This window comes from Lepidochelys kempii, chromosome 1, assembly GCF_965140285.1.
Source record: "Lepidochelys kempii isolate rLepKem1 chromosome 1, rLepKem1.hap1, whole genome shotgun sequence".
Classification (NCBI taxonomy): domain Eukaryota; kingdom Metazoa; phylum Chordata; order Testudines; family Cheloniidae; genus Lepidochelys; species Lepidochelys kempii.
The window spans coordinates 15,733,068-15,759,428 of NC_136380.1; the positions used below are offsets into that span (position 1 = coordinate 15,733,068).

The 26,361-nt window shown below is 38.9% G+C and overlaps 1 protein-coding gene across 7 annotated transcripts in view; it reads left to right on the forward strand.

Moving 5' to 3' along the window:
• Positions 1-26,361, forward strand: part of EMSY (EMSY transcriptional repressor, BRCA2 interacting) — a 60,401-nt gene that overhangs the window by 15,856 nt on the left and 18,184 nt on the right. For 3 of the 7 annotated variants that reach the window (XM_073335092.1, XM_073335095.1, XM_073335122.2), the window contains exons 5-15: positions 718-893; positions 2,454-2,606; positions 6,655-6,914; positions 10,765-11,041; positions 14,866-15,117; positions 17,107-17,256; positions 18,585-18,701; positions 19,430-19,603; positions 21,456-21,592; positions 23,279-23,452; positions 25,309-25,507. In XM_073335092.1, the coding sequence (XP_073191193.1) occupies positions 718-893; positions 2,454-2,606; positions 6,655-6,914; positions 10,765-11,041; positions 14,866-15,117; positions 17,107-17,256; positions 18,585-18,701; positions 19,430-19,603; positions 21,456-21,592; positions 23,279-23,452; positions 25,309-25,507 (2,069 nt within the window). The remainder of the gene's footprint in view (positions 1-717; positions 894-2,453; positions 2,607-6,654; positions 6,915-10,764; positions 11,042-14,865; positions 15,118-17,106; positions 17,257-18,584; positions 18,702-19,429; positions 19,604-21,455; positions 21,593-23,278; positions 23,453-25,308; positions 25,508-26,361) is intronic. The other 4 variants (XM_073335102.1, XM_073335111.1, XM_073335109.1 and 1 more) reach the window with 3 other exon arrangements.

Below are 26,361 nucleotides of genomic sequence, written 5' to 3' on the forward strand. Positions count from 1 at the left end.
CTCAACTGATGCTAATCAGTAAGTACTGTAAGAAAATTTGTGGAAGATGCTGAAACGAATCTGGGTTTAACTGAGAAATAGACTAATTAGCGCTAATTTTTTTACTAGTTACTTAGTACTGTTAGCCAGAGTTAAAAGTAGTTCTTCAGTATGTGGTAATAAGTTAAATGAAACTCTCATTGAAAATTATAGTCTACAATTCTGGCTTCATTGATTCAGTGAAATGGTCATACAAAACAGAAGCATTTCTGCCTAGCTGAAAAAGGAGACAACATGATTGTTAAGTATTCTATTTTGTCTTCAAACTTTGAGGCCAATTAGAAGTTAAGACCAGGTGGTTGGCCTCTGTTAAGGGAAATGCATGGGCTGAGCCATTTGACATGTTGCAATCTTGTTCGGGCTATTGTGATGGGGCTTAGAATATTTTTAATTAAGTAGAACGAGATCTGCCTTAGAAACGATTATTTCTATAGCACACTTAGTTTGATGGCTGTTTCATGAACATTGTGCTTCTGATATTTTTAGCTAGTTAGAGGAGTATAATATACACTAATTTGCAAGTCTGCTTTTTTAGTTATGTTTTACTGTGCATATTCTAGGCTGTCACTAGAAGAGAAATCCTGTTATCCAGTAGCTTTTTTCTGTTGGAAAAGTATATTTAGTCAGTAAATGTGCTGGATAAGAGAACACTTTCACATAATATGCATTTCTGTTTAGTATGTCTGGACCGAACAGCTCTTCAGAATGGTCTATAGAAGGTCGTCGACTGGTGCCGCTGATGCCACGGCTGGTTCCACAAACAGCCTTTACTGTAACAGCTAATGCTGTTGCCAATGCAGCTATTCAGCACAATGCATCTCTTCCAGTTCCTGCAGAAACTGGGAACAAAGAAGGTGAGGGAATCCCAATATTTTACTGCCAGTAGTGAGGATGTGAGAAGAACAATTTCACATTTTAAAGGGATACCATAAGCTAGCTTAGATCCAAAGTGTGTAGATTATATTTAAAATAAAAAACAAAAATCCACCTTCATTTTCATACAATATTAATAGAAATGTTTTCATGAAATCTGATTGGATTTGAAGTCCCTTTCGGAGTTTTTGCAACCTAAATGTAGTATTGTGCTAGTGCAGCGGTTCTCAAACTGGGTCGGAACCCCAAAGTGGGTCGCGACCCTGTTTTAATGGGGTCACCAGCGCTAGCTTAGACTTGCTGGGACCTGGATCCGAAGCCTGAGCCCCACCACCCAAGGGCTTCAGCCCCAGGTGTCACAGCTCAGGTTACAGGCCCCCTGCCTGGGGCTGAAGCCCTTGAGCTTTGGCTTTGGGCCCCCCGCCCAGGGCAGCGGGGCTCAGGCAGGCTCAGACTTCAGTCCCCCCTCCTGGAGTCATATAGTAATTTTTATTGTCAGAAGGGGGTCGCGGTGCAATGAAGTTTGAGAACCCCTGTGCTAGTGCATTAGGAACCAGAATATGAAATTGACCAAAAGCACAAAGGAACTTGACTGGTTCACTATCTATGCGAAGGAAAAAGCAAAAATGTAAACCACATATGTTTTAAATGTTCAGAAGATGTAAAGTGTGGCAGTTGCTATAAATGGTGCAAAGTTAAATTCCTAAAAATGAAAGAAATAAAAAAAGTTGTTGTTACAGGCCCCATTAAGGTACAGTGATACTCAGAAAGCTGACTTTGCAAAATGACGTGGATCTCCATTCTTATTTTGTCACTCCAGATCAAATGTTCTAAATTAACAAGTCAAAAGATGCCACCCCCATCCTGCCCGTACCCCCTACAAACTCCATCTAAGCTGGAAAGTTTTATTTTACTTTGTTTTATGGGTTTAATTACAGTATATTTACACAGTTACAGAAAACCTAACACTTCCTGAATTAGTTTTTTTCTGACAGATTTGGGAAACGTTATACCACCTGCTTTGTCTTACTAATGCTTGTAAACATCAATGTTACAGCAATTAAACAAGGAAAACCATTTTAAAATACATTAATCTGTCTTAATTTAAAGAGGGTTTTCAGATTGATTCTAGGACTGACATGCCACTGAACACAATGCAATAACAATTTTATATTTATATCACTGATCTACGCTAGAGTCCTAAGCACATTAAAACAAAGTTAATTTAAATACTAAACATGTATAAGATAAACTATAATATAAAACACACAGTCAGTAGAGAAGAAAATAATATCAATGGTGTCTCTAAGGTCTTCTCAAATAAAAACTTTTTAAAATCTGCTTTGAAAGCAACTAATTCTGTGGTCATTCTTGGGTCAGAGAGGACACCACTCCACAGTAGCAGGACCGCAGAGGCAAAAATGTGGATAGTGACCCAATAAGCCTTAGGCTTTAATTTATCTTCAAAGCTGTCAAAATAGTGCTAGGATAATGGAATGATTTACTGTAGTTATGTGGAAGGTGTCTTCTCTCCTCTTCAGTGGTGGTTTGCTATTCCTACACAAGTACCACTTCAACCCCAACATCTACCCCTGTTCCAAGTGGCAGTGTAGCAACAGTGAAGTCCCCCAGACCTGCCAGTCCAGCCTCCAATGTAGTCGTCTTGCCAAGTGGAAGTACTGTTTACGTCAAAAGTAAGTGATACCAGTAACTTTGATTAACAAAACAGAAAGGGGATAGTCTTGTGGTTAAAGCACAGGACTCTGACTCAGGTAATCTGGGTTCTAGACCCAGCTCTGCCTCAAATTTACTATGTGACTTTGGGCAAGTCACTTTACTGATAAATACACTAAGGCACAAAGATGTTAAAGTGGGATTAATACTTCCCTTCCTCAGGGTATGTTGAGGCTCAATTCATTGATGGAGATATTTTGATGTATGGGATAACAGAAGTGCAAAGTATGAAAAATAAAACCTAGGAATTGCCATGCAATAATGGATCATTTGTCCATCTAGTTTGGAATTTTGCCTCTGATGTGGTCATGGCTAATGCTTCAGAGGAAGGTTTCCCTTTCACCTCTTCCCCAAAGTATGCACCTGGCCGACTGCTGTCATTTGAGGGAGTGGGAAGGAGGAGAAAACCTTTTTCCCTTCTCAGATGAGCAGGAGAATTTCTAGGAATATCATTTTCCTACAAGCAGTCATGTGCCCTAAAGCAGCAAGTGATATGGCATGTCAAGGTAAAGTGCCAAATCCTTACCTGATGTAAATCAGGTAAGGATTTGGCCCTTTATGGATATTACCAAAAGAATATAAACTTAAAATAATATTGTTTTCCTGCTGTTTTTTTTCTGAGAAGTAGCTGAACTTTTAAACAAACTACACAACTAACCTCACGCAGGGATTCTATTACAATTTACTTGCACAGTGCTGTGGCTTGCATACTCCTATAGTTTTGCACTGTGTTGGGAAGTACAGGCTTAGAAACCAACTACATCATTTTACTATTCCTACTATCACGGCGGATAAAAATTGATGACTTTAAAATAATCAGAAATCAGATTTTTTTATTTAAATGTATATACATTTTTGTTTAAAAAATAACCCTATCTAAAATTAAATTTGAAGTTGATAACCTGTGTTAGTGTCAATGTGCTATAATCTACTGAAATAATTTAAATAGAAAATATGCTGCATCAATGAGCCCTCCTCAGATTTTTATTCTGTTTTTAATTACATACAGAATCAGAGAGAAAACAGCTTTTGAGGTCAACTCAAGCTTTATAAATGTCACAATGTAATGTAATTAAGTAATTATCTGTTGTTGTTTTCAGTCTTTATAAAGGAGTGAATGCAATTTACATTTTCCAGAAAACCTTTAGCTGTAACTAAACTGAAACCAAAGGTAATTAGCAAGTGCAGAGAGAATATTTTCTTCATTTTGACTAGTTCAGTCAAAATTTAGAAACTGATTGGGAGTTGAAAAAGGAGGAAAGTTTGTCTAAAAATAAAAGCCGGGTGGGAGATGATGAGATTAATTCTAAATACTTGAAGGATATGAGGTCAGATTTTCAAAAGTATTTAGGTACCTGAAGATGCAGGTAAGTGTCTGCTGGGATATTCAAAAATGCCCAAGCAGGTTAGGCAGCTAACTCGTACTGAAATCACCTTAGAAAGGCATCTACACATCTTTGCAATATTTGGCCCCTGGTGACCAGAAACAATCCGTCAATTCACTAACAGTTAATACTTCCTTTGCTTAATAAATCATTTCAAAATGCAAACATGTTTTGGTAAACTTGTTTTCTTATGTATCCAGCACATTTAAGGTAATTTTACTTAACGAAGTAACAATTTAAAAATGCTGCTTGTGTACAGTTTTAATTTAATTCCAAATTCCATTCAAGTGTAGCTTGACACAAATGCCCAGTAAAAATTTCCGCCTAATACATAAGAATTGCATCAATTCACCATTTTCTAACATTAAAAAAAAAAATTAAAATTAAGAATTTGAATAAATGTATGTTAAGCCATATGAATACTAAAATAAATGTACAGATATAGTATATCCTCCTGGTTAGCAAAAAAAAATACCAAATTTAGTCTAAAGGTTTTATTTGGTGGGAAATCAACGTGTTTTAATGCTTATATCAACCAATGAGAATAAACCTTTCTTTAGGAAAATAATTGAAAAGTACAAATGCAAATGGAGATTAAAACTGATTATTTAAATCAAGGTTTCCTACTTGCAGTTGTAAATTACTTGGATTTAAATCAATCTGCCCTACCTACTATAGAAAGGTACATTATTTCAGATGTAAGATCTAGAAAAATTGATGTTCTCTTAGCTCAAACAACTGAAATCTAAACCTTAAAAAAATGCTGTCACATAGTAATGACTCAGCCTATGATTTGGTCATGAAGGTCACGGAAGTCATGGAATCTGTGAATTCCGCAGACCTCCATGACTTCAGCCTGCAGTGGCTGGGAGCTGCAGCGCACCCCAACTGCCTTTGGTGGCCGGGAGCTGCAGGGTACCCCTGCCGCCGAGAGTGGCGGGGGCCCCGCAGCTTCCCAGCCCCCACAGGTGCAGGGGGGAATATCCCAGAGGTCCCCAGTCCCCGCAGGCTGGGGTGGGAGGAATCCCTGGCAGTTCCTCAGCTGCAGCTGCTGGCAGGGGAATCCCCCGCAGCTCCCCAGCCTACACATAGGCGGCAGGGGATCCCCGGCAGCTCCGCAGCTGCGGGTGAGGGTCCCTCCTAGCCACTGGGCAGGGGCCGCAGTTCCAGCCACAGCAGGGTAGGGTGCTGGACCCTCCTCCCTCCCCATTTTGTCATGGACATTTTTAGTAAAAGTCAGGGACAGGTCACGGCTTATGTGAATTTTTGTTTATTGCCCATGACCTCTCCCTGACTTTTACTAAAAATGTCCATGACAAAATCATAGCCTTAGTAATAACTATAAGACTGGTCTGGATTCAAACAAATGATACAGGGATGAAAAAATCTCATCAATTCCCTAAATCATCCAATCCCTCAATTTTTTGCATTTGAATTTTTGCTGAGAGCAGATTTAATTCTTCTTTTGCAAGATGAGGGTCTGACCATGAGCATCTCCAGTCATCTTGTACAAAGGTGAACTGCAGGCATTTAGCATGTTTTTCAACTCATCGCCTTTGACTTATGTTGTTGCCCATAAGCGGCATCATGGCTGTATGCGATATTGTCAAAGAGGGTTACAATACACCTCCATGCATATAATGTCTGACATTCTGTGACCCTTTTGGCCAGCTGAAGTAAGACAGTCTTGGACAAGGTCTAGTATTTTATGAAAGTAGCGCCATACTGCTTATCAAGATCAACAGAGCATGTTCTAGAAAGCTATTTTCAGTGGTTCAGCGGAGTGTTACAGCAGATATATTTTCTGCACCTGAGGTAGGTGATTGTGGGGGTGAAGAAACTTTTTTGAGGCAAAAAGTTTCTTTTGCAGGATTGCATATTGGTAGAAGTTTCAATATGTGAGTAAATGTGTCAAAATAGTCACTGCTTCAAACTGCTAAAGGCACAAGTTGACAAAGTGGAATGTGGTCTTGGCATCAGGAATGCATCATATGATAAATAGATCTTCAGAAGCTATTTGAAGGAGAAAGGGATGCTGCTGAAAATGTACTGGGTTGCATTAAAGAAGGCACAAGGGGTAAGGGGGCATGGTGTGATGAAGCAAAGGGGGAAATTTTAGTTACATGTGGAAAATTGCCATAGATGAAAACTGCTAGAAAAGCTGAATGTGGAGTTCTGAACAGGAACGCACTTGAAAAATGTCTTCCCATCCCCCTCACACATGTGCAGTCTCATTAGCGTAACTTCTGCCATTTTTACACAGAATAGCAAAAGCCCCACACAGGTTATTACATTCTTTTAATTTCTTAACCAGAATTAAACTGCAAAATTACTCAATACCCTTGGTGTTCTGTTTTTTTTTTTAAGAGAAATTCAGTATTATGAAAACAAGTGTGATCTGTGGGAGGGAATTGGAACACCTGATTCTGTTCTCAGGTCTGTCATGGACTTGCTGTGACCTTTGGAAAGTTTTATCTTCTCTCTGCCTTGTGTTTTCCCATTTGAAAATAAATGTACGACTTAACAAGCTTAATGTTATTAGAAAGCACTTAATGTTATTCGAAAGCAGGGAGAGATGGTCAGATGAAAAGTGCTATATAATTGAAAAGTCCTGTTCTTCCAGGTGTCAGCTGCTCAGATGATGATGAAAAGCCCCGTAAAAGACGACGAACTAACTCTTCTAGTTCCTCTCCTGTTCTTCTGAAAGAAGTCCCGAAAGCAGTCACTCCTGTCACTAAAACTATCACGGTGCCTGTAAGCGGCAGCCCCAAGATGAGTAATATCATGCAGAGCATTGCCAACTCCTTACCGCCACACATGTCTCCTGTGAAAATAACATTCACTAAACCCTCAACACAGACGACAAACACAACAACACAGAAGGTACGTGGGGGAATCCGCCAAGCATTACGTAATTGTATTTCTGTCAATGAATAAGACATGATATTTAGCTTTTTCCTTTCTACAAAGTGTCAAGCTATATTTTAAGGATTGTTCTTTGGGTAAGATAATCCCTCTTTTTAAAACAAAAATCTGGTGTGACTGTAGTGCACCTTCGCGTGAAGGGACCTGGATTGACAGCCCTGGAGACTGAAGCCCTTTTTTTATTCACAGAACAGGCACAGCACAGACAGTGGGAGTGCAAGCTTCCCCCACTCTGCCCCACCAATGTGCATCAACCCTGACCTGAAGGGATCACTTCTAGGGATGAGAGGGAATTTAGTCTCCATGCTCACTCAGTTATTGGCCTCTCTGGTGAGACTGCCAACAAGTTGCCAGTTAGTACCTTTTGTGGTGTTGGGTTTTGTGATATGGGCACTAGTCCACTGAGAACTGGATCACATAGGCCAATGAACAGCCATCAGATGGTAACAACTTTTGGTCAAAGGTAATCTTTCTTATTTCTCTTTTCCTTAATTTAAATTATTCTACTTTTGCAGTAGTAAGACCCAGGAAACTGGGTTTGGTCTTTCCATGGCCCACTCTACTTCATGTAGGAGATCATGCCTCCAAGGAGGCATGAGATTTCTCTTTGGGCCCAGCAGGACTTGTTGCTAGATCTGAACAGAGATTGTGGGGACGTTATTTTCGTCTTCATTCTACTCCCTTTACATAGTATTGTGGCAGTTGAGATCAACTGAGGTACTCAAACTAACAGTGCCCAAGTTTGACCATAATGGGGCTGGAGGCAAGCAGTCCTCAGCTGTAGAATATTTTTTAAATGGACCCTGCATTTGTTGATTTCCAGATCATGCTGCAAGACCTACTTGTTCTCTCAGGCTTTGGGGGAGGGTTTTAAATGTTGGACTGGTCCTCCGTGACATTTTGTTTTTGATTTTGTGGGTCCAGAATATTGGCTGGATGTATTTTAATTAACTAAAATAAATCATCTTTAAATTTAAACACAATAGTGACAGTGAAAATACTGCAAACCAAATTCATCTTTGGCGTATCTATTGATTTCAATAGATTTATATGAGAGGTTAATTTGACCTTGACACAGAGAGCATTGATTTAGATTGGCCTCTAGAAAGCATTTCTCAAATAATGAGAGATTCTTGACTTTTGAGCCCAACCTTCCCACCATAATCTTTATGTCAGACTCATAGATTTACTTTCTAACTTTATGTGGATTAGCACACTTCCCATGTCCTGATTTTGGACGCTTAGTTCAGTGGGGTAACTTCCTACATTTTAGTGTGAAGATAGTGTGTGTTCCTGGCCTTTCATAATGTCTGTTCAGTTGTGTAAAATAGGGGATGCTTTCATTTAGTTCCCTGAAGTCCAGCAGTATCACTGCTCAAACAAACGTCTGCTGGAAAAGCATTCTGGTTAATGGCATGCAAATGAGCATGAGCACATCAAATATAAGGTCTTGCTTTCCATGCAGCAAATATTATTTGGATTAAAGTCTGATTTAACCGGTGACAGAACACTTGTCTGGATGAACACAAGTAATTTATTGTTTGTACTAAATATAACTAACTTGAAGAAAAGTGGGGGGCTTAGTGTATTCATCTACATATCATTATCGAGACTTTATTCATTTTCCATACTACTTATACAGCTTATTCCTTTTTCAGAGCAGGTCCTTTGAACTCTGTAAATAAACAAAGTTTTAGCCTGTGCTTTAGTATCCTTTATATTCAAAATGCAATTGAAAAGCATAGATTATAAAGGAGGATGTAGTAGTTCAGGATGAAATAGACCTGCAAAGGCAAGGTACAGGCACAAGATAGGACATTAACCTATTACAATCTGATGATTCACTGTCCTTTCTGAATGGAACAATAGGTGCCATCTTTTTGAAAATGGAAATACTGTTAATTTTATCTTCTTTCACTCAGGCCTTTACAGAAGAGTATTTGTCATTTGTTCTCAAAAAGCCTTCAAACAGATATTTCTCATTTTGCTTTATATGCATGCTTCAGTTTATAAGTGAAATCTCACTCAGGTCCCATGCTAATTCACAATGACAAGATCTAAACTTGTTCTAATAGGAAGTGTAGTAGTTTTTGTATATTGCATAATTTGTTACCGTGATACTCTTTTAAATTGAGTTTGTATATCATATTTTCCAACCAAAGTGATAATGCTGCTTTAGTAATTTTAAAGGATTATTGAGGTTTGGGATTAGGCTTGAATTTGATATGCAGTTCCTTAAACAATAAGTGATGTTGAATGTGGTTCTTGAATTCTTTTTTACCAGTTTTCAGGATTGTGGTGATATTTCAGTAGGTTGGAGGAAAATTCATAGATCCCACTGAAAGATATCAATGCTCTTCCATTTTTCTATTGCATAAAGCTTTATACAAAGGAGGACAATCTAGTAACTACTCTTACTAGTCAAGTCCAGTGGCAACTGTTACCCTCACATCTTTTTTCAATACCTCTTGACAAAGTGATTAGAGGACCAAATTTTTGGCATTTCTCAAAACTGCCAGGATTAGCTTCAGTATATATTCAATAAATGTCTTTAACAAAATAAACAGATGTTCCTCTTAAAAATCTGAATAACTTATAGTTGGTCAGCTAATCAAATAACCTTTTACCAGTGGAAGGATGCTATGCAATTTCAGTATTCCTCCCTAGATTCATTTTATCATCTTTACATATTAGAGAAAATAGTATAAAAAAGTATAATCGTTTGGACCCTCACTCCTTAATAATTGTACTTTAGAGAAATATTCTCCTTTCTAGTGTCCCACTATATAGGACAGATGAGTATTCCTTAGGTTTTATGTGGGTTATACAATATATGTTTCTATTTTAACTTGTGTGTACATATGTAATGTATAGCATGTAGTATATTGTGTATGCACATACACAGTAAGATCAAAACAAAATGTTATGTGTATGTTTATGTTATATATCTGTATCCAGATCATAAAACAATCAGTTTCTCAAACCAGACAGTTGCATAAGAGTAAAATCTCTCTCTTGAAAGTTAAAAATGAATTCTAGGTATTTCAGTGATCAGTCAGTCAGATGCAATTGTAATTCACTAGGTATAGCTTTTTTTTATCTGCAGACAACTGTTGCCCCGAGAGGAAGGAATTTCCTATCTATTTAAAACATCCATAGATAATCAGATAAATTGCTTCTGATCCCTAAAATGGGTTGTTCACTGATAAACATTAGGGAGGGGCAAACTTATTGCACTGATGGGAAATGTAATAATCATTTGAAAAATAGTTTTTGATCCATATAGCTAAATGATCAATTGTTGGCAAATAGGTTATTAAAGAATTTATGCTTCTTGTGCTCGTTGCCAGATCTTGGGATACGTACAGGTTTGGGAGAATGAAGGTTAAAACCCTCCTGAAATTCCAGACATGGAGCAGTTTTGAGTGATGGTGACAGTCAGGCTTCAGACTTTGTGCCCCAGTGAGATGAACTGGGTCAATTCATACCTGTCTTGTTTCAATTTGTCGGCAACATCAGATAACACTACTTTAGCCACATACGTGCTGTTTTCTTCTTAACCAAAAAGCAAAAACATATCCATTTTAATCAAAAATATAGTCCCTTCAGAAACTGATAGATTAGCTGCCCGGCCCCCAACCAAGATAAACTTTTTATTTGTTGCTGGCAAGTATATTCAGATTTGGAAAAGGAACTCTAAACTAAGATCACTAAAACTAAATACCAGTGTGTGTGTGTAGTGTATTACAAAGTTGCTATAAAACTTCTAAATACATGTGAGTGATGAATTAATTTTTTGTTGTTTCAGGTGATCATAGTAACCACCTCTCCAAGTTCAACGTTTGTACCCAACATTCTCTCCAAGTCCCACAACTACGCAGCAGTCACTAAACTTGTTCCAACGTCTGTCATTGCCTCAACTACTCAGAAGCAGCCAGTGGTTATAACAGCGTCTCAATCCTCTTTGGTCAGTAGCAGCGGAAATGGCAGCACCTGTTCCACTCCCTCTTCCACTCCAAATACCATTGCTGTGACTGCTGTGGTGTCATCGACGCCGTCAGTGGTGATGTCAACGGTAGCACAAGGTATGAGCGTTGTTATGTTTATCAAAACTTTTACTGGTACAGTAGTCCTTGTTTGAGCTTCCTTTATTTCCCTGTCAGCTTGATGATTTTGTTTATTGCCTAAATGTTAATTGAGCAGAGCACACATTCCCTTTGTTTGAGACAGACTTGTTTGCCGCCAGTCTTGGTACATATACTTTGTAAAGTGCATGGAACGTGGAAAACAGTATGTATACCTCTAATTCTCAATGCAGCCAATCCGCTGTATTCTGTAACTGAATCCTTAATCCAGATTTCTTCTCTTCCCCCTCAACAATTAATATATGCAAATTGTATAGTTCCAAAGAGAATCTTGTCGGAAAATATTGTATAGCTTTCCACTGTGAATGTGACTTAACTGCAGTATTAAAAACTTGTAACTGCAAGCTGAGTTGTATTAACCTTTAATACACTCTCTGTGATAAATGAAGTGGGGGGATAGCTTCCTTTTATGGACACCCAGCCAGCCAGTTAGCTATAAAATCCCTGTTAGTAGCTGTTCTGTACTTGCTTTACCTGTAAAGGGTTAAAAAAGTCCACAGGTAGAGGAAGGGAGTGGGCACCTGACCAAAAGAGCCAATGTGAAGGCTAGAACTTTTTAAAATTGGGAAAAAAACTTTCCCTTTGTGTCTGTTGTTGCCCTCTGGGGAAAAGGGGAACAGGGCAGCAGTTATGCTGTGAGAAGCTGACGGCCAGGTATGAAAATCATCAGAATCATACCTAGAATTGCTTATTTGGAACCCAGATATGTAAGTAGATCAGAAAATGTGTAGAAAGGTGCGATTAGGTTTATTTTGTTTGTTTCTTATGGCTTGTGGATTCTTCTGTGCTAACCCCAAATGCTTTTGTTGCTTGTAACCTTTAAGCTGAACCCCCAAAAAACTATTTTGGATGCTTAATTTTTGGAATTACTCTTTTAAAAATCTAGCAATAGCCTGAGTTTTCAGATGTATTTTCTTTTTGTTTTTAATAGAATTTACCCTTTTTAAGAACAGGATTTGGATTTTTGTATCTTAAGTGGTTTGTGCACATGTTTTTTAGGTAGCTGGTGGCAACAGCTGATATTTTTTTTTTTCTTTCTCGGCTCTTCCCTGGGGGTGGCGGGGGGGGTGGCACTTGAGGGTACCCCACAGGAAGGAATTCCCAGGTGCGCCTTCCTGGGTTCCAAGGAGTTTTGCATTTGGGTGGTGGCAGCATCTGCCCATTCAAGGTCAGAGAGAAGCTGTAACCTTGGAAATTTAATACAAGCCTGGAGTGGCCAGTATTAATTTTTAGAATTCTTGCAGGCCCCCACCTTCTGCACTCAAAGTACCAGAGTGGGGAATCAGCCTTGACACTCCCCCTACCCATCCCAGATATGAAAAATAACTAAGTTTTCTGGGGGTAATTTTTTGGGGAAATTTCTTTTTGTTTAGACAGGCTCACAAAATGAAACCCAAAAATAGATGTATCATAATACTTGGCATATCTAGTCTTCAGATTGCTTCTTGAGTTTTTACCAATTAATCCTCAATGTTTCTGTGAGGTGGAGAAGTATTTATAAAATTTATCCCCATTTTAGAGGTAGGTAAACTGAGTAGAGAATGGGTTACCTAAGGTCAGAGGAAATCTGTTGGAGCTGGGATTGGAAATCAGGAGTTGCTGGCTTCTAGTCCAAACTAAATATGCTAGATCACACTGGCTGTCATAAAGTACTTCTTCAAGGCCCATATTCTTCATTTTCTTCCCCTTCCCCATTCTCTCCTAAGAGTGTTCACAGCCTCTTTTGGAACCCAAAGATTCCCCTGTTGTTTCCCTGCATTTCCTACCCTGTCTTTTCCTGTATTGCCATGAACTTTCCTTTTGGTGTAGGATGATTTGATATAGGTTCTTCTATAGTTCGTCTGCATTCTTAATTTTGGTCAGAGGGGTTCAGAAGATAGCGATACAAGGCATTTTTTTCCCTTTCAATATTTCTGAGGAAACCTTTCTGTTTATTATTTTAACTACTTGAAGCAGGAAGATAATTTTCACACTCCACTTCTTGCATGGCACAGTAAAAAATGTCTGATGACCTCCCAAAGGTCTGGCAAAAATGTGTTGCCTAGTGGAGGTGGTCTTTAGAATTATAGATTGAGCCAGATTCTACTGGAAACCTGGTGGGAGGGAGGAATGGAAATTCTTTAAAGTGATTGCTTAAAATTGGAAGGTGGGATTCTTATTGCAGGCTTTGTTTTAATCACTATTAAGGCTGCGAATATGTCACAGAAGTCACGGATTCCATGACTTTCTGGAACCCTCTGTGACTTCTGCAGCAGCCAGTTCAGCTGACCTAGAGGCGACCTGAGCAGCTCAGGCAGCCCCTAGGCCAGTTGCACTGGCCATTGCTGGAGAAGTCTTGGGCCACCACGCCCCGCCCCCAGCAGTAGCAGGAGTTTGGGTGTGAGAGAGGGTTCAGGGAAGGGGGTTGGGACGCAGAAGGGGGTGAGAGATCTGGGCAGTGCTTACATGAGGGGCTTCCCAGGAAGCAGTGACATGCCCCTTGGCTCCCAGGCAGAGGCGTGGCCAGGCAGGTCCCATTGGCCCCCTGGCTGTGCCTCTGCCTAGGAGCTGAGGGACATGTCGCTGCTTCCGGGGAGCCACATGAAGCCAGGAAGGGAGCCTGCCAACCCCCTTGCCTCCCCAGCTGCGGGGGTCCTGGGTGTCCCCCCACCCCAAGAGCACCCACGGTGCCCTTGACACCCCCTCCCTCCCCCCCGGGACGGGTCACGGGCTGTGAATTTTTGTTTATTGCCCATGACCTGCCCATGACTTCTACTAAAAATACCCATGCCTAAAATGTAGCCTTAATCACTATTACTGTACAGGATTGTTATACCTTGATAAGTAGACTTGGATTTGCTTACCTTGTTCAAGACTGCTCCTGATTTCCAAGTTATGTATTGTACGCATACTGTGAAATAGAGGGCGTTAGCTGGTTAGCCTTCCTAGGACTACCACACACATTGTCAAACATTCTCTGTTAGTGTTAATGCTCTTGATGTCCCCATATTTTCTTTCAATCTCTAACAGTTTTTATTGCACTATAAATTTTTTATTGTCTTGCAGTTTAAAAAGGGTCAGCCTTGAAAGGGGGTTATGTTAATTATACTACAAAAAGCACACAGTAGACTGCAATATTCTCTGCATTAACTATCTCAGTGGTTCTCAATCTTTGCAGACTACTGCACCTCTTTCAGGAGTCTGAGTTGTCTTGCATATCCCAAGTTACACCTCACTTAAAAACTACTTGCTTTTACAAAATCAGACATAAAAATACAAGTGTCACAGCACACTATTACTGAAAAATAGTGTACTTTCTCATTTTTACCATATAATTATAAAATAAATAATATAAATATTGTACTTACATTTCAGTATTTTGAACAGTATAAACATCATCTGTATGAAATTTTAGTTTGCACTGACTTTACTAGTGCTTTTTATGTAACCTGTTGTAAAACGAGGCAAATATCTAGATGAGTTGCTGTATCCCCTGGAAGATCTCTGCATACCCCTAGGGGTACAAGTACCCCTGGTTGAGAACCACTGAACTATCTTACTCTGTTGTGCTCACACATTGGTAACTTATGTAAGGTTTTCTTTGTCTCTAAATTCGGATACTTTGGAATTGAAAGATGGTATTGCATCTTGTCAGATCCTATGCACGCTTACACGTGCTTTTCACAGTAGTAAAGGCAATGGAAAAGTGGTTGTGTTGCATTTAAAGAACAGAAATTTGTTCACTTGTTTCATTGTTAAATCCACATTTGTTTGTTCTTTCACAGGTGTGTCCACGTCGGCGATTAAAGTTGCATCCACCAGACTACCTTCCCCAAAAAGCTTGGTGGGGACCCCAACCCAGATTCTAACACAGTTTCCCAAACAGCATCAGCAGACCCCAAAACAGCAGCTGCATCAAATACAACAGACCCAGCAGCAGCTGTCACAGTCTTCTCCAGTAGCACATCAGCAGCAATCACAACAGTGTCAGTTGCCACCTGGCATCAAGCCCACCATTCAGATAAAACAAGAATCAGGTAGCTGGAATTAATCTTGGGCAATATTAGTAATGAGTGAAGTCTGACTACCATACAAGAACTAAGGGCTAAATTCTGCCCAAAATGTGCACAGGCAGCTCTCATTGACTTCAATGGGAGGCACTTCAGGGCAGAATTTGGCTCTGAAACTGGAAAAGGTGGTTAACAGGGTATGTGTAGGTAATAATTTTAGTTTACCTTTGTGGAAAAGTGTTTGTGTTGTTCTGTCCTCCCCCCCGTCCCCCTCCAGTAGAAAATAGAATGAACTCCTATTAAATAGGAAGTTTTCTTCCGACCTTTAGAGATTGTAAAAAAAGGTATACACATGCCCTGCTGGCAACCTGGAAGATGGCAGTTTTCTGAAGATTTAAACATTTGAGCAAACAAACAGCTTTTCAGCTGTATCACTTAAGCTTAAAGGTAATCCATCCACCCATCTCTTACTGCTACTATTGGTTCAAAAACCAAAAAGTTACACTGACTTTTGTCGTAGCAAATGCAGTACTTAGAATCCAGTCCAACTTTCAGTTCTGTTTCCAACACTGATTCCTTTGATATTTCCAGTTCTGTTTCTAGCTCTAGTTAATACAGTTGACTTTGGGCAAGTCAGTCTCTCTGCATCAGTTTGATCTGTTTGTAAAATGGTTTACTAATACCTACCTCATGGGGAGTTGAGAAGTAATGTTTGTAAAGCTCTTAGAAAATTTTAAGGAAAAGTGCTATAAAAGTGCAGCGTATTATTCTGTCCTTGTTTATTGCACGTGAAATCAGCACTGTAGTAAGGGAACATGTATTTTTTTCAGTTCTAGACCTTTTAGGTCAGAGTACCTAAAAGGATAGGACCGCAGGGTGGTGCTGGGAATCTGTGATAAAATGTCTCGTGGATTATGAGACCATTGCTTTAGATAAAAGTTCATTAATGAACACTATAAAATGCCTCCACCCTACAGTCATTGCTCACCACTTAATCAGTAACTATCATTTTTGTGTCTGCTTGGTACAAAGAACTAGTACAGAAGGAGTAGCAATTACAAAAGTTCAAATTAGATGTTTTAACTGAGATTTTGCTTTTTATCTAGTTTTCCCTCTGTATTGACTCAATGAGGGTCAAATAACTCAGCCAACAACACAGTGCATCTACTTAGCACAGAGTAGAACTCAGGACTCACTTGGCTCGGATAAACTCTTGCTCTGACTTCTAGATCATGACTACTTGAAACCTTTGGTTGCAACCCAAAAGTGTATCCCAAAGAGGTATTTGCTGGGTCGTGCCCCACAGGTTAGGAGTGGGGAAGAGAAGACAAATCCTCCTAGACAGTAGGGACCATTAGAAGCGGAGAGGAGTGACTTGCTCACTCCCTCACTCTTTGTCTCTGGTCAGCCCCTGTCCCATCCCAATTCCACAGCAGCTCCAAGGCAGCACCAGCTCAAGAGATGAGTTCAGAATGGGAGGGAGAAGCATCCTCACCCCTAGCTCCTGAATCCAGTGTCACCATCACTCCCTTGCTCCAAACGGCACTCTCATTTTTACATATTTTTGATTACTATCAAAATGAAATTTAACAATTCTTAATAAAGTATATGATAATGAAGAGACTTAACTGACAAATGTATGGATGCATTTTTTAGATATTTCATTGGTTTTGGACCAACTTGATATTGATTAACATAGTGGGTCCTGGGGAGATATATTTGGTCACGGACCAAAGAAGGTTAAAAACGTCTGCACTAGATCACATGACTTAATGGTGCTACAAGCACCTGTGGTGATCGGAGTAGTTTGGAAGTGCTAGCAGGCACATGAAAGGTGAAGGTGGTGGTTGTCTTGGTACTAGCAAAAAATCTAAATATTTTCAGGCTTAGGAATATATTGGGTCAAAAATAAAAGCCTTGTGCAGCTACTTGCCCATTAGGGTTTGGTCTGGGGAAACATTTCAGCAAGTAACTTTTTGTGCCTGTATGTTAACAGTGACCTTTCTCCTTTTCTAGGTGTTAAAATAATCACTCAACAGGTGCAGCCCAGTAAAATCCTACCCAAACCAGTTACAGCAACTTTGCCCAGCAGTAGCAATTCACCTATTATGGTGGTTAGCAGTAATGGGACTATCATGACAACTAAACTGGTCACTACTCCCACTGGTAAGTTACTGTTCTTAGAAGGGAAGGGAGGGTAAACCCAGCAATACTGTTAATAAATCCTGTTTAGCAGGGTTAAATAGCATTTTGTTCATTGTTTATTTAAAAAAAAAAAAAGGGTATAACAGCAAATTTGTAAACCTTTTGATAGTCACATACTAGGTTAGGACATTTATCCTTGTCATACACTAAAATGCTGTATTATAAAATGCTGTATTGTCAAGTTTACCATTGGGTGGTCTCTTATTTCTCTTGTACTCTCTTTGGCTTGACACACATAAGTCTAATCATTCCTTTCCCACTGGTTGAGAGAGAAATGTCACTGAAACCGATGATGATGATACTTTGCACTTCTGTAGCACCTTGTATTAGAGGATGTTAAACAAATGAATTAAGCCTCTCAACATCCCTTGAAGGTAGGTAAATATCATTATTCCTGTCTTATGGATGGGGGATTTGAGAGACAGCTGAGTTTCTCAGGGTCTCACAGTAAGTGCATAGAGGAGCCAGGAATAGAACCCAGATCCCTCAACTCTGTTCTGTGTATTCACCAGTAGATACACTTCCTTTCTATATCAGTAATGTTACAGACTGATGTATTAGGGTAGTGTTGAATGTATGAAGAAGATTTAGAGGCAAGGCTGAATTTCTTTAAAGTTTGGTCAAAATTCATTTCTTTCCTAAGTACGCCACACATGTTGGGGTAGGTGGTATAAATCTGTGCTTAACTCAATTTTTAGTCCAACTTTTCAGTTCACCTTTAAATTCTTTACCCAGATAAAACATTATCCTGATATATTTTAAACAAGTGAATATAACTTTTTGGAAGGTTTTTTTCATGTTTAATTGGTAAATCTTGACTAGGCCATTTGCTTTCTCTCTTCAGACCAGTTTTGAATATTAGGTTTCCCAATTAAATCTAGCTGTTTTGTATAATAATTTTTAGCAACAAAGCTCTGCAATGCTTAGTCTACAGTATGTGTAGAAGTACAACTGGAGTAGAAAGTTACCCTTCCTTAACTAATACCTGTTAAACGTAGTGGTTGAGAGGACTGAGCATGGGACTGGTAGTCAGGAATTGAGTTCATATTCTACCTCTCCCAGTGACTCACTCTGTGACTTTGGGCAAGTTCCTTAACCTCTGTGGGCCCTGTATTGCTCCCATTGAAGTTAATAGGAGAAAGAAAACAAACACCAGGTTTATGTATCTTTTGGGTATTGAGAAGATTAGCTTGAATTCATAAATACTTCTAAAATGTATAGTTGTATTTATTATTGTAGCTATTGTATTCTAAAGAGTGATGGTATAACTTTCGCAAACCGAAATTTAGGCTGGATGTCGATTCTGTTAAGCCATTTCTATTGGTTTATGTGCTCTCTCCCCACTCTTCTGAAAGAGGAAGAGATCGCTTCTAGCAAATTCCATCCAGTAAATCACACTTTGGCAGGTAATAAAATAAAGGACAAATATTGAGGGAGAATCTAAACACCTTGTGAACAACAGAGCCATGAACATAAAGGACATCAGTTTATGAAGAACAAATCCATTACAAACTAGAATAGTTTTAACTTGAAACATGATAGACAAAACATTTGACAGTGCTTTATGAAATCTTTAATTTAATTTAAATTGGCATATATCTGCACGTGATGCAGACTGAAAACTAGCTGGAGGATCTTAAAGGGTAATGATAAATAGTATCCAGTCAAAGGCTGTATGGGGATATGGTTGCTCTCTATGAATACATCAGAGGGGTAATGGCAGGGAGGGAGAAGAGCTGTTGAATCTAAAGGACAACGCTGGCCCAAGAAAAATGGGTATAAACTGGCCATGAATAAATTTAGACTGGAAATTAGAAGATGATTTCTGATCATCAGAAGAGTGAGGTTCTGGAACAGTCTCCCAATAGGAGTAGTGGGGGCAAACCACCTAACTGGTTTTAAAATGGAGCATGATAAATTTATGAATAGGATTGTATGATGAGTGTGCCTGTGATAGCAATGGACTGGACTTGACCCAGGTGATGTCCTTTCTTCTCCTCTGTTCCTATGTTCAATTTCTTATAGTGGAACTAAATACTTCTCTTTGATCTAAACCTTCTTTCACAATTTGCAATACTCATGGTGTTTCATATTTTAATTGCAAGCCTGTTTTTATTGTTTTACTTTGAAATAGGGACACAAGCAACATATACTCGTCCAACGGTAAGCCCCTCTATTGGGGCTCGGATGGCTGGAACTCCAGGCGCTGCCACTTATGTGAAAACCACCAGTGGCAGCATCATTACGGTAGTGCCGAAATCGCTGGCTACACTGGGAGGCAAGATTATAAGCAGTAATATTGTTTCTGGTAGGTGTATTGATATAAAGTCTTATCTGAGATACAAAACTTCTAGAGACATGCAAATACTTTAGGCCTCACGTTTGATTTATCTCTGTGGGTACAAAGACAAATCATTTTGTTGCATGTTTGAAAAATATTTTTTGCATTTAGGACCAATTATTGGAAAAGGGTTATTCTCCTTTATACATATCAGAAATGGCTGATTGATGAGAGGAACAGTTAGAACAGGTTAGAATTGAGAGAAACGCTACTTTCACCATCTTAGAATTATTTCCCTTTCTCAAAATTGGTACAAATTAAATGAATTTTTAAATCTGGAATGTGTTATGAGGTAGTTGCCAGGCATCAATGATGGGTTGAAGTTGATGACCAGGATTCTTTGTTGGCACGCATGTCAGCAGCTAGGTATGATGTCTTTACAGATAGTTGGAACTATTTTTAGGGAAAAACAGAAGTGGTAGTTATCTGAGCAGAAAAGTAATTATTGAAATGGGCAAATTGATACCTTGTATGGTGACTTGTATGGTCTGTTAGCCATTGTGAGGAGCTGTTCAGAAAGGGTCATTGTAAATAAACAAGAAGCCACTAAAGGCAAGTTATTATACAGTAGGAGGGAAGAACAACAAAAAGTTCATCAGTAGAAAAATGTCTTCTGAACTCTGGGCTTCAAAAGGAAAGAGGTTTGTTGTTGTTTTTTAAATAATGCTGTGAAAGAAACCACAAGTTTGTCTTATAATTCCAGTAACAGAATTCTGTATTCCCATACATTAGCCATAGTAAAAACCTGGCCTCCCTTTGTGGAAAAGAGAGATAATAGTGTTAATGTGTTCTCAGCATATGAACAGCTTTCTACTGAATGGGAAACCTCCCTTTTATAAGATGTAAAATCTAAGATTTTTCTCTTGCAAAATCTGCTACAGATAGAATTGCTTGATCTACCATTTTCAATCTTTATTTCTATTTGAAGTAATTTATTTGGTAGACAACTTTCTTTTAGCACAGGGATGCCCAAAATTTGCAACACTGAGAGACAGAGCTAATGCGCATATTTACAGAATATGTCAAAGATAAATGCACACAACCATAATATCTGTGCCTGTACCTTTCGTGATAGCTGTTCAGAAATTGTCCTTTGGTTTGTATCAACCATGAAAACTGTTCAGCTCTGTGCTCCCCACACAAGATCTACAGTTGTTGTGCACCCTACGGGCCACACGTTAAATGTCGTCTCTTTAGCAGTTTAACTTTTTTCAGTTGCATTTAAACTTGCCGTGATGGTAGGATTATCTTTAGGGCTTCTGTTTTTCAGAGTTTATCCATTTCATTTTTCAGGGTTTATGTTTAGCAATTTTCAAGTTTTATGTAGCTTTCCAAAAATCAGAGGGGTTTCAGGACTCTCTTTGTACACATTGTAATGAATCTCTTTATAATGTCCCTTAGTGTTCTTTAACATAGTAGCACTATATTAAAGCACATTAAGGAACCTTTAGTGCACACCAGCAGGGCCTACCTGGACCACATAATGTGCAACATATTAGCATGTTTTAGAAGTCACATCCCTTGTCCTATTACTGCTCTGTACAAACAAGCCCTTATATACAAGTAACCATTTCTGGTGTTTTTCCAGTGTTTATTGGATAAACACTGTTTTCATTTTTTTTTTTTTTTTTTTGGGTATCTGGGGTGTTTTATTGGTGTTTACTGATTAAAACTGAAAATCAGAAGCCCTAATTATTTTCCTTATGTTGCACCCAAAGCGTGTTTATAAAGATTCTAGAGTTGCATGAAATATATACATAAAAATAACGGAGCATCATCACTTTTAACCCAGGCCTCTCTTCTTCCCACTTGCTTTAAGGAACTACAACCAAAATTACTACAATCCCAATGACTTCCAAGCCCAATGTGATTGTTGTGCAAAAGACTACTGGAAAAGGAACAACTATTCAAGGACTTCCAGGCAAAAATGTTGTTACAACATTGTTAAATGCCGGGGTAAGCAAGAGTTTTAAGTCTAGAATCCATAGACCAAGTAAGAGTGTGTGTTGCCTTCTGCCTTTCTCTGTTTGTTATAAACCTAGTTTCATATAGTGGTCCTGGCTAGCAAACTCTAATTAGCTGTCTAGCAGATGTAGCTTGGGCCTAGGTCAGGGATGATTGAGGGGCTAGTATGCTCTTTGGGACTAGAGCAATTAACAAAAGTGGGGGTTCAATAGGGACTGTTAAAGTTGGGTTAAAGCCTCATATCTTCTCCTTCTTTGTGTTCTCTGTCCAGCTGTCTCTGGGTTACAGAGGCTGTCCGGTCCAAAAAGGGTGGAGTCATACAAAATGACTGGATTCTTGTACCAGTTCTTTTAATATGAGAATGGGATTGTCTGATCCAATGTGTGAAGGGAGGGTCCTTTTTCAAATATTCTGCACATTTAACATAGTTTGTAAAATTTGATATCCATCTGTATATCTGTTAATTATGTATGCCCTTAACTTCTAAGCTTTTCAGGGCAATTCTGAATTAAGATAAAAAGCTGAACACTCAGATTTTCACTAAACTGAAATCCTACAATATTTTGGAAACACCAGAATGTGATGTTCCAAAACAAAATATGCTCCCCAGCATGGCCTGCAGCAGAGCTAGGGACCCTGGAAGCCCAGGCAGCTGCTGAATGAAATTGACAGGATTCTTGACAGTTTTACTGCTTCCAACCACTAAATGGCAGCAGTGAAACTGAGGAGACTTTTGTTGTCAAGTTAACAAGAGTTTCGTCTGCTTGGGGTCCTTTGGAAGTTCACTCAAATAGAACCATTCCCGTGAAAAGGTTCAATTTTGACAAATCAGCATTTTCTGATTTAAAAAAAAAAAACATTTTGTTGGAAAATTCCTGACTAGCTGTACTGGATACCCCAGTGATAGGCATAATAATGTAAGACAGATTAAAGGAACAAACTGTCAAAAAATTGTAAACTCCAGATTTAGGTTTGGTAAAATTCTTTATAAAAAACAATGTTAAAAAAGATTTGGTATTTTTTTAACTTTCTTTTAAAGCATGTTTGCAAATGAGTTGCAAAGGATTCTATTTTCTGTTCTGTGAATTCTTTGAAGCAGAGATTATCTTGATAGCTGTCTTATATAGCATCTGTATGTGCTTAACCAATTAAAAGTGAACATTTGCTTGCACTGCTGAAAGCCACCTTTTCCCTTCACCGCACCTGAAAGAAAACCACACGAGAATTAGAAATAAAACTGGCCAAACTAGTTTCATTGTGGAAACCAAAATAAATTCATAACAGCACAAATTGTAAAAGGTAAATAAAATAGTAAAATATTTCCAGTTTTAATAATCTAAGATGTTGCTACTGACAAAGAGCAACTCTTAAAAGTTTTGAGTATACCTTTAAACATCTCATACAATTCTACTTTCCCAGAGAAGAGTTTTTTTTTCTTAACGCCACATAAACTCTTACTAGTCTTTATTTTTGTGCTTGGTTTTTGAATTTACTTCCTATTAAATGCACCTACTCCTTGAAACCAACCTGATGATGAAAGAAATTGGTTGGCATGTTACAGAGCAGCCACTGTGCTGCCTCTTATGTGAATTTTACCTATGTTTAGATAGGAGGGTGTTATATATCACTGAAGAAATTGCATTGCAAGTTAACATGTACATTTTGTCTTTACTTCAGGGGGAGAAAACTATTCAAGCAGTGCCAGCAGGAGCAAAACCTGCCATCATCACTGCAACCAGACCCATCACAAAAATGATCGTCACGCAGCCGAAAGGAATAGGATCTACTGTCCAGCCAGCCACCAAAATCATCCCAACCAAAATTGTTTATGGGCAGCAAGGGAAAACACAGGTACAGCAAGGACTCCTTCTGTCTTGTGAAAAATACTTAGATTTCTATAAAAAGAGAAACAAGCCTTCATGGTGTTGGCAGTCCTTTGCACTTCAAAGCCTTTGGTGTGGGGTGAAATTGATCTGGTTATAGTAATGTGTATCTTATGCACTTCATGAAGTAGGTCTCTCCCTGGAGCCTAACATAGATTGGCAGTTTGGTGCTCCATTAGCACACTAGATGGGTATTTAAGCACATTACTTTCCAGGGGAAGAAGCCTAACTCACCTTTGAGGCCAGAGCCTGTATTTGTAAAGCTCAAGCAGAATATTTTAAGATTGAATCATTCCGGAAGATTTATACAGTTGAGCAAACATTCTGTGCAACAAAGGTCCCAAAAATCAGATAAGGCATGAAGCTATAATGAGGAGGAGAGAGGATTACAGGTATGGAAGGGAAGGTTATTCCATATGAGGAGAGATTGAAAGGACTGAGATACAGTTATATGGTAGAAATATATAGAGAAGGCCAGTCAAGCACTATTCAGTCTTCTGTTTTATGATAGAAGACATGCATGATGAAATTAAAAGGCAACACATTTTAAACATTAAAGGAAATACTTGTTAAGCAATGTATGACTAGCTTGTGGAATTCACTGCTTCAGAGTAGTAAGGCAAATCATATATGGCTAAAAATGGCACGTGCAAAAACACATTTTGTGTGGAATAAAAATCACCTCATTCTTCAGGGCTGCTCATATTCCTGAAGGGAATCTACTGCTTTGAACTGTAGCCTAAAGAAAATAGGTAGCCAGGTTTGAGTCCATGAAAGATGGGAGGAATCGCTCCATAATCTGTCAACCTGAGGGACTGGGAAGAAGCAGGGTGAATCCTGCCCTATGGAGTGACTTTGAAACATCTGGCATCAACAGGATATCAGAGTAGTTAAGACTCTGTCTGTTCTGATATGGTGGTAATTATCTTCCTTTTGTCTGCCAGAACCTGTTCAAAATAATCTGATATGATGATTAGATGTAGGAACTTAAGTACTGTGAAGATAGGTGCCATAAAATTGTTTGTTACCTTTTTTATGATGATTATGTCTGAATTTACTGCTCATAAAATTGATGGTTTAATAGCAGTGGCTTGAGCCAAGTACAAAGTAGGCAAGGTCCTTGCAAACGTCAATTCTTCTAATGAACCTTCGTCCTGACTCCTGCTATTCAGGTCCTTATGCCATTGAGTACAGATTGACAACTGTAGTACACAGGCGTGTAATATGGTCACTAGGCTTCTCAACTTGAAGTGTATACTCTAAAGTTTATGCCTAAAATTAGACTGTAGAGTTAAAAGACTAGTATGTTAGCCCTCTGCACCCTGTGTTATTGAATCTATCCTAATTCTGGGCACTCTATACGTCTAAACAGAGTTCAAGTTTAATCTTGTATCAATAAATGAAAGAAAGTTATATTCATATACAGGCTTTCAGAATTTATCTGAATTGGTCAGAACTAGAAAAACCAGTTGTATGTCTAAATAAATTAGTGCCCAATCCCATAAATCACTTGTGTTAAGCACATGCTTAAGTACTTTACTGGATTAGTTCCTTATAGCATAATGATCAGTAGCTTGTGACCTTAATAATAGACCTTAAATTAGATGATCTATATAGTTCTTAGTATTCACAGATGCTAAGTGGTTGTGTAGGAATTTGCCATGCTCCTGTATGGACAGGAACATACAACCTCTATATAATCCTCTTTTGTATATGCTGTCTTGATTACATATCAGGAGACAGTGCACTCAAGAAACTCTGATAGGTGTTTGGTCCTTTCTTGAGTGCTCTTACTGTAAATAGAGAAATTGTTTTTTCTCTTAGGTTCTCATAAAACCAAAGCCTGTGACATTTCAAGCTACGGTTGTGAGTGAGCAGACAAGGCAGCTGGTAACTGAAACATTGCAGCAGGCATCCAGGGTGGCAGAGGCAGGAAACTCCTCTCTCCCAGAAGTGAAAGAAGAACCACAGAGCTACACTGATAGCAGCTCCTCTTCTACAGAGTCCTCCCAGAGCTCCCAGGGTAAATATAATCACTTTGTTTGCTAAGTAATAAGCTTTGATTCCCTCTCCCAAAGACGTAAGCTAGTTTTTTATAACCTGTTGTATCTCTTTATTATGTTTTAAATGCACGGTCATCTGGTCTGGTTAGGTGACTGGAGATCAGGATTTCTGAAAATTGCTTCCAAATACTGACTTTTTGTGAGTCCTGTAACCCCATGTCTCAGTTCCACATCTGAAAAATGAGGATATTACTACTTGCAGGGGTGATGGGGATTAACTTCTGAAAGCACTTTGAGATTTGAGATTGATGACATATTCTAGAGAAGTATGTAGTATTAATCAGAAATGTTTTACTTTTCACCTCAAAATCATCAGTTCTCTAAATATCAAATTTACTTTTTTTTAAAAAAAATCATATGGTTCAGGTCTTCCTTTGATCCCCAGCTAACCTGGGTAGTGACATCCATTGTAACATTAGGAGATTTGTGAACTCATTAAGAGACTGGATACACAAGTATTTTTAAGCATGTTCTTTAGATAAAAACAGAATGGTCAGTTTATATCTGCAAACACCTTTTATCTTTTTCACATACATAGCCCTCCTCTTCCATTCATCCCTTCAACTTTTTAAAAGTTGTTGTTCTTCGAGTAGTGTCCCTGTGGATGTTCCACTTCAGGTGCGCCTGTGCCTCAGATTGGAGATTTTTGGTGGTAGTTCCCATTGGGCCCGCCCATGCGCCTCACCCGTGTTTGTGCTCCACACCAAGGCTAGAAGAAGCTGCACAGGCAAACTGCCCCTCAGTTCCTTCTCAACCGCAATCAACATGAGATGGCATTTACCTGTGTTTGTTCTCTCTAGTATTCAGCAATTAG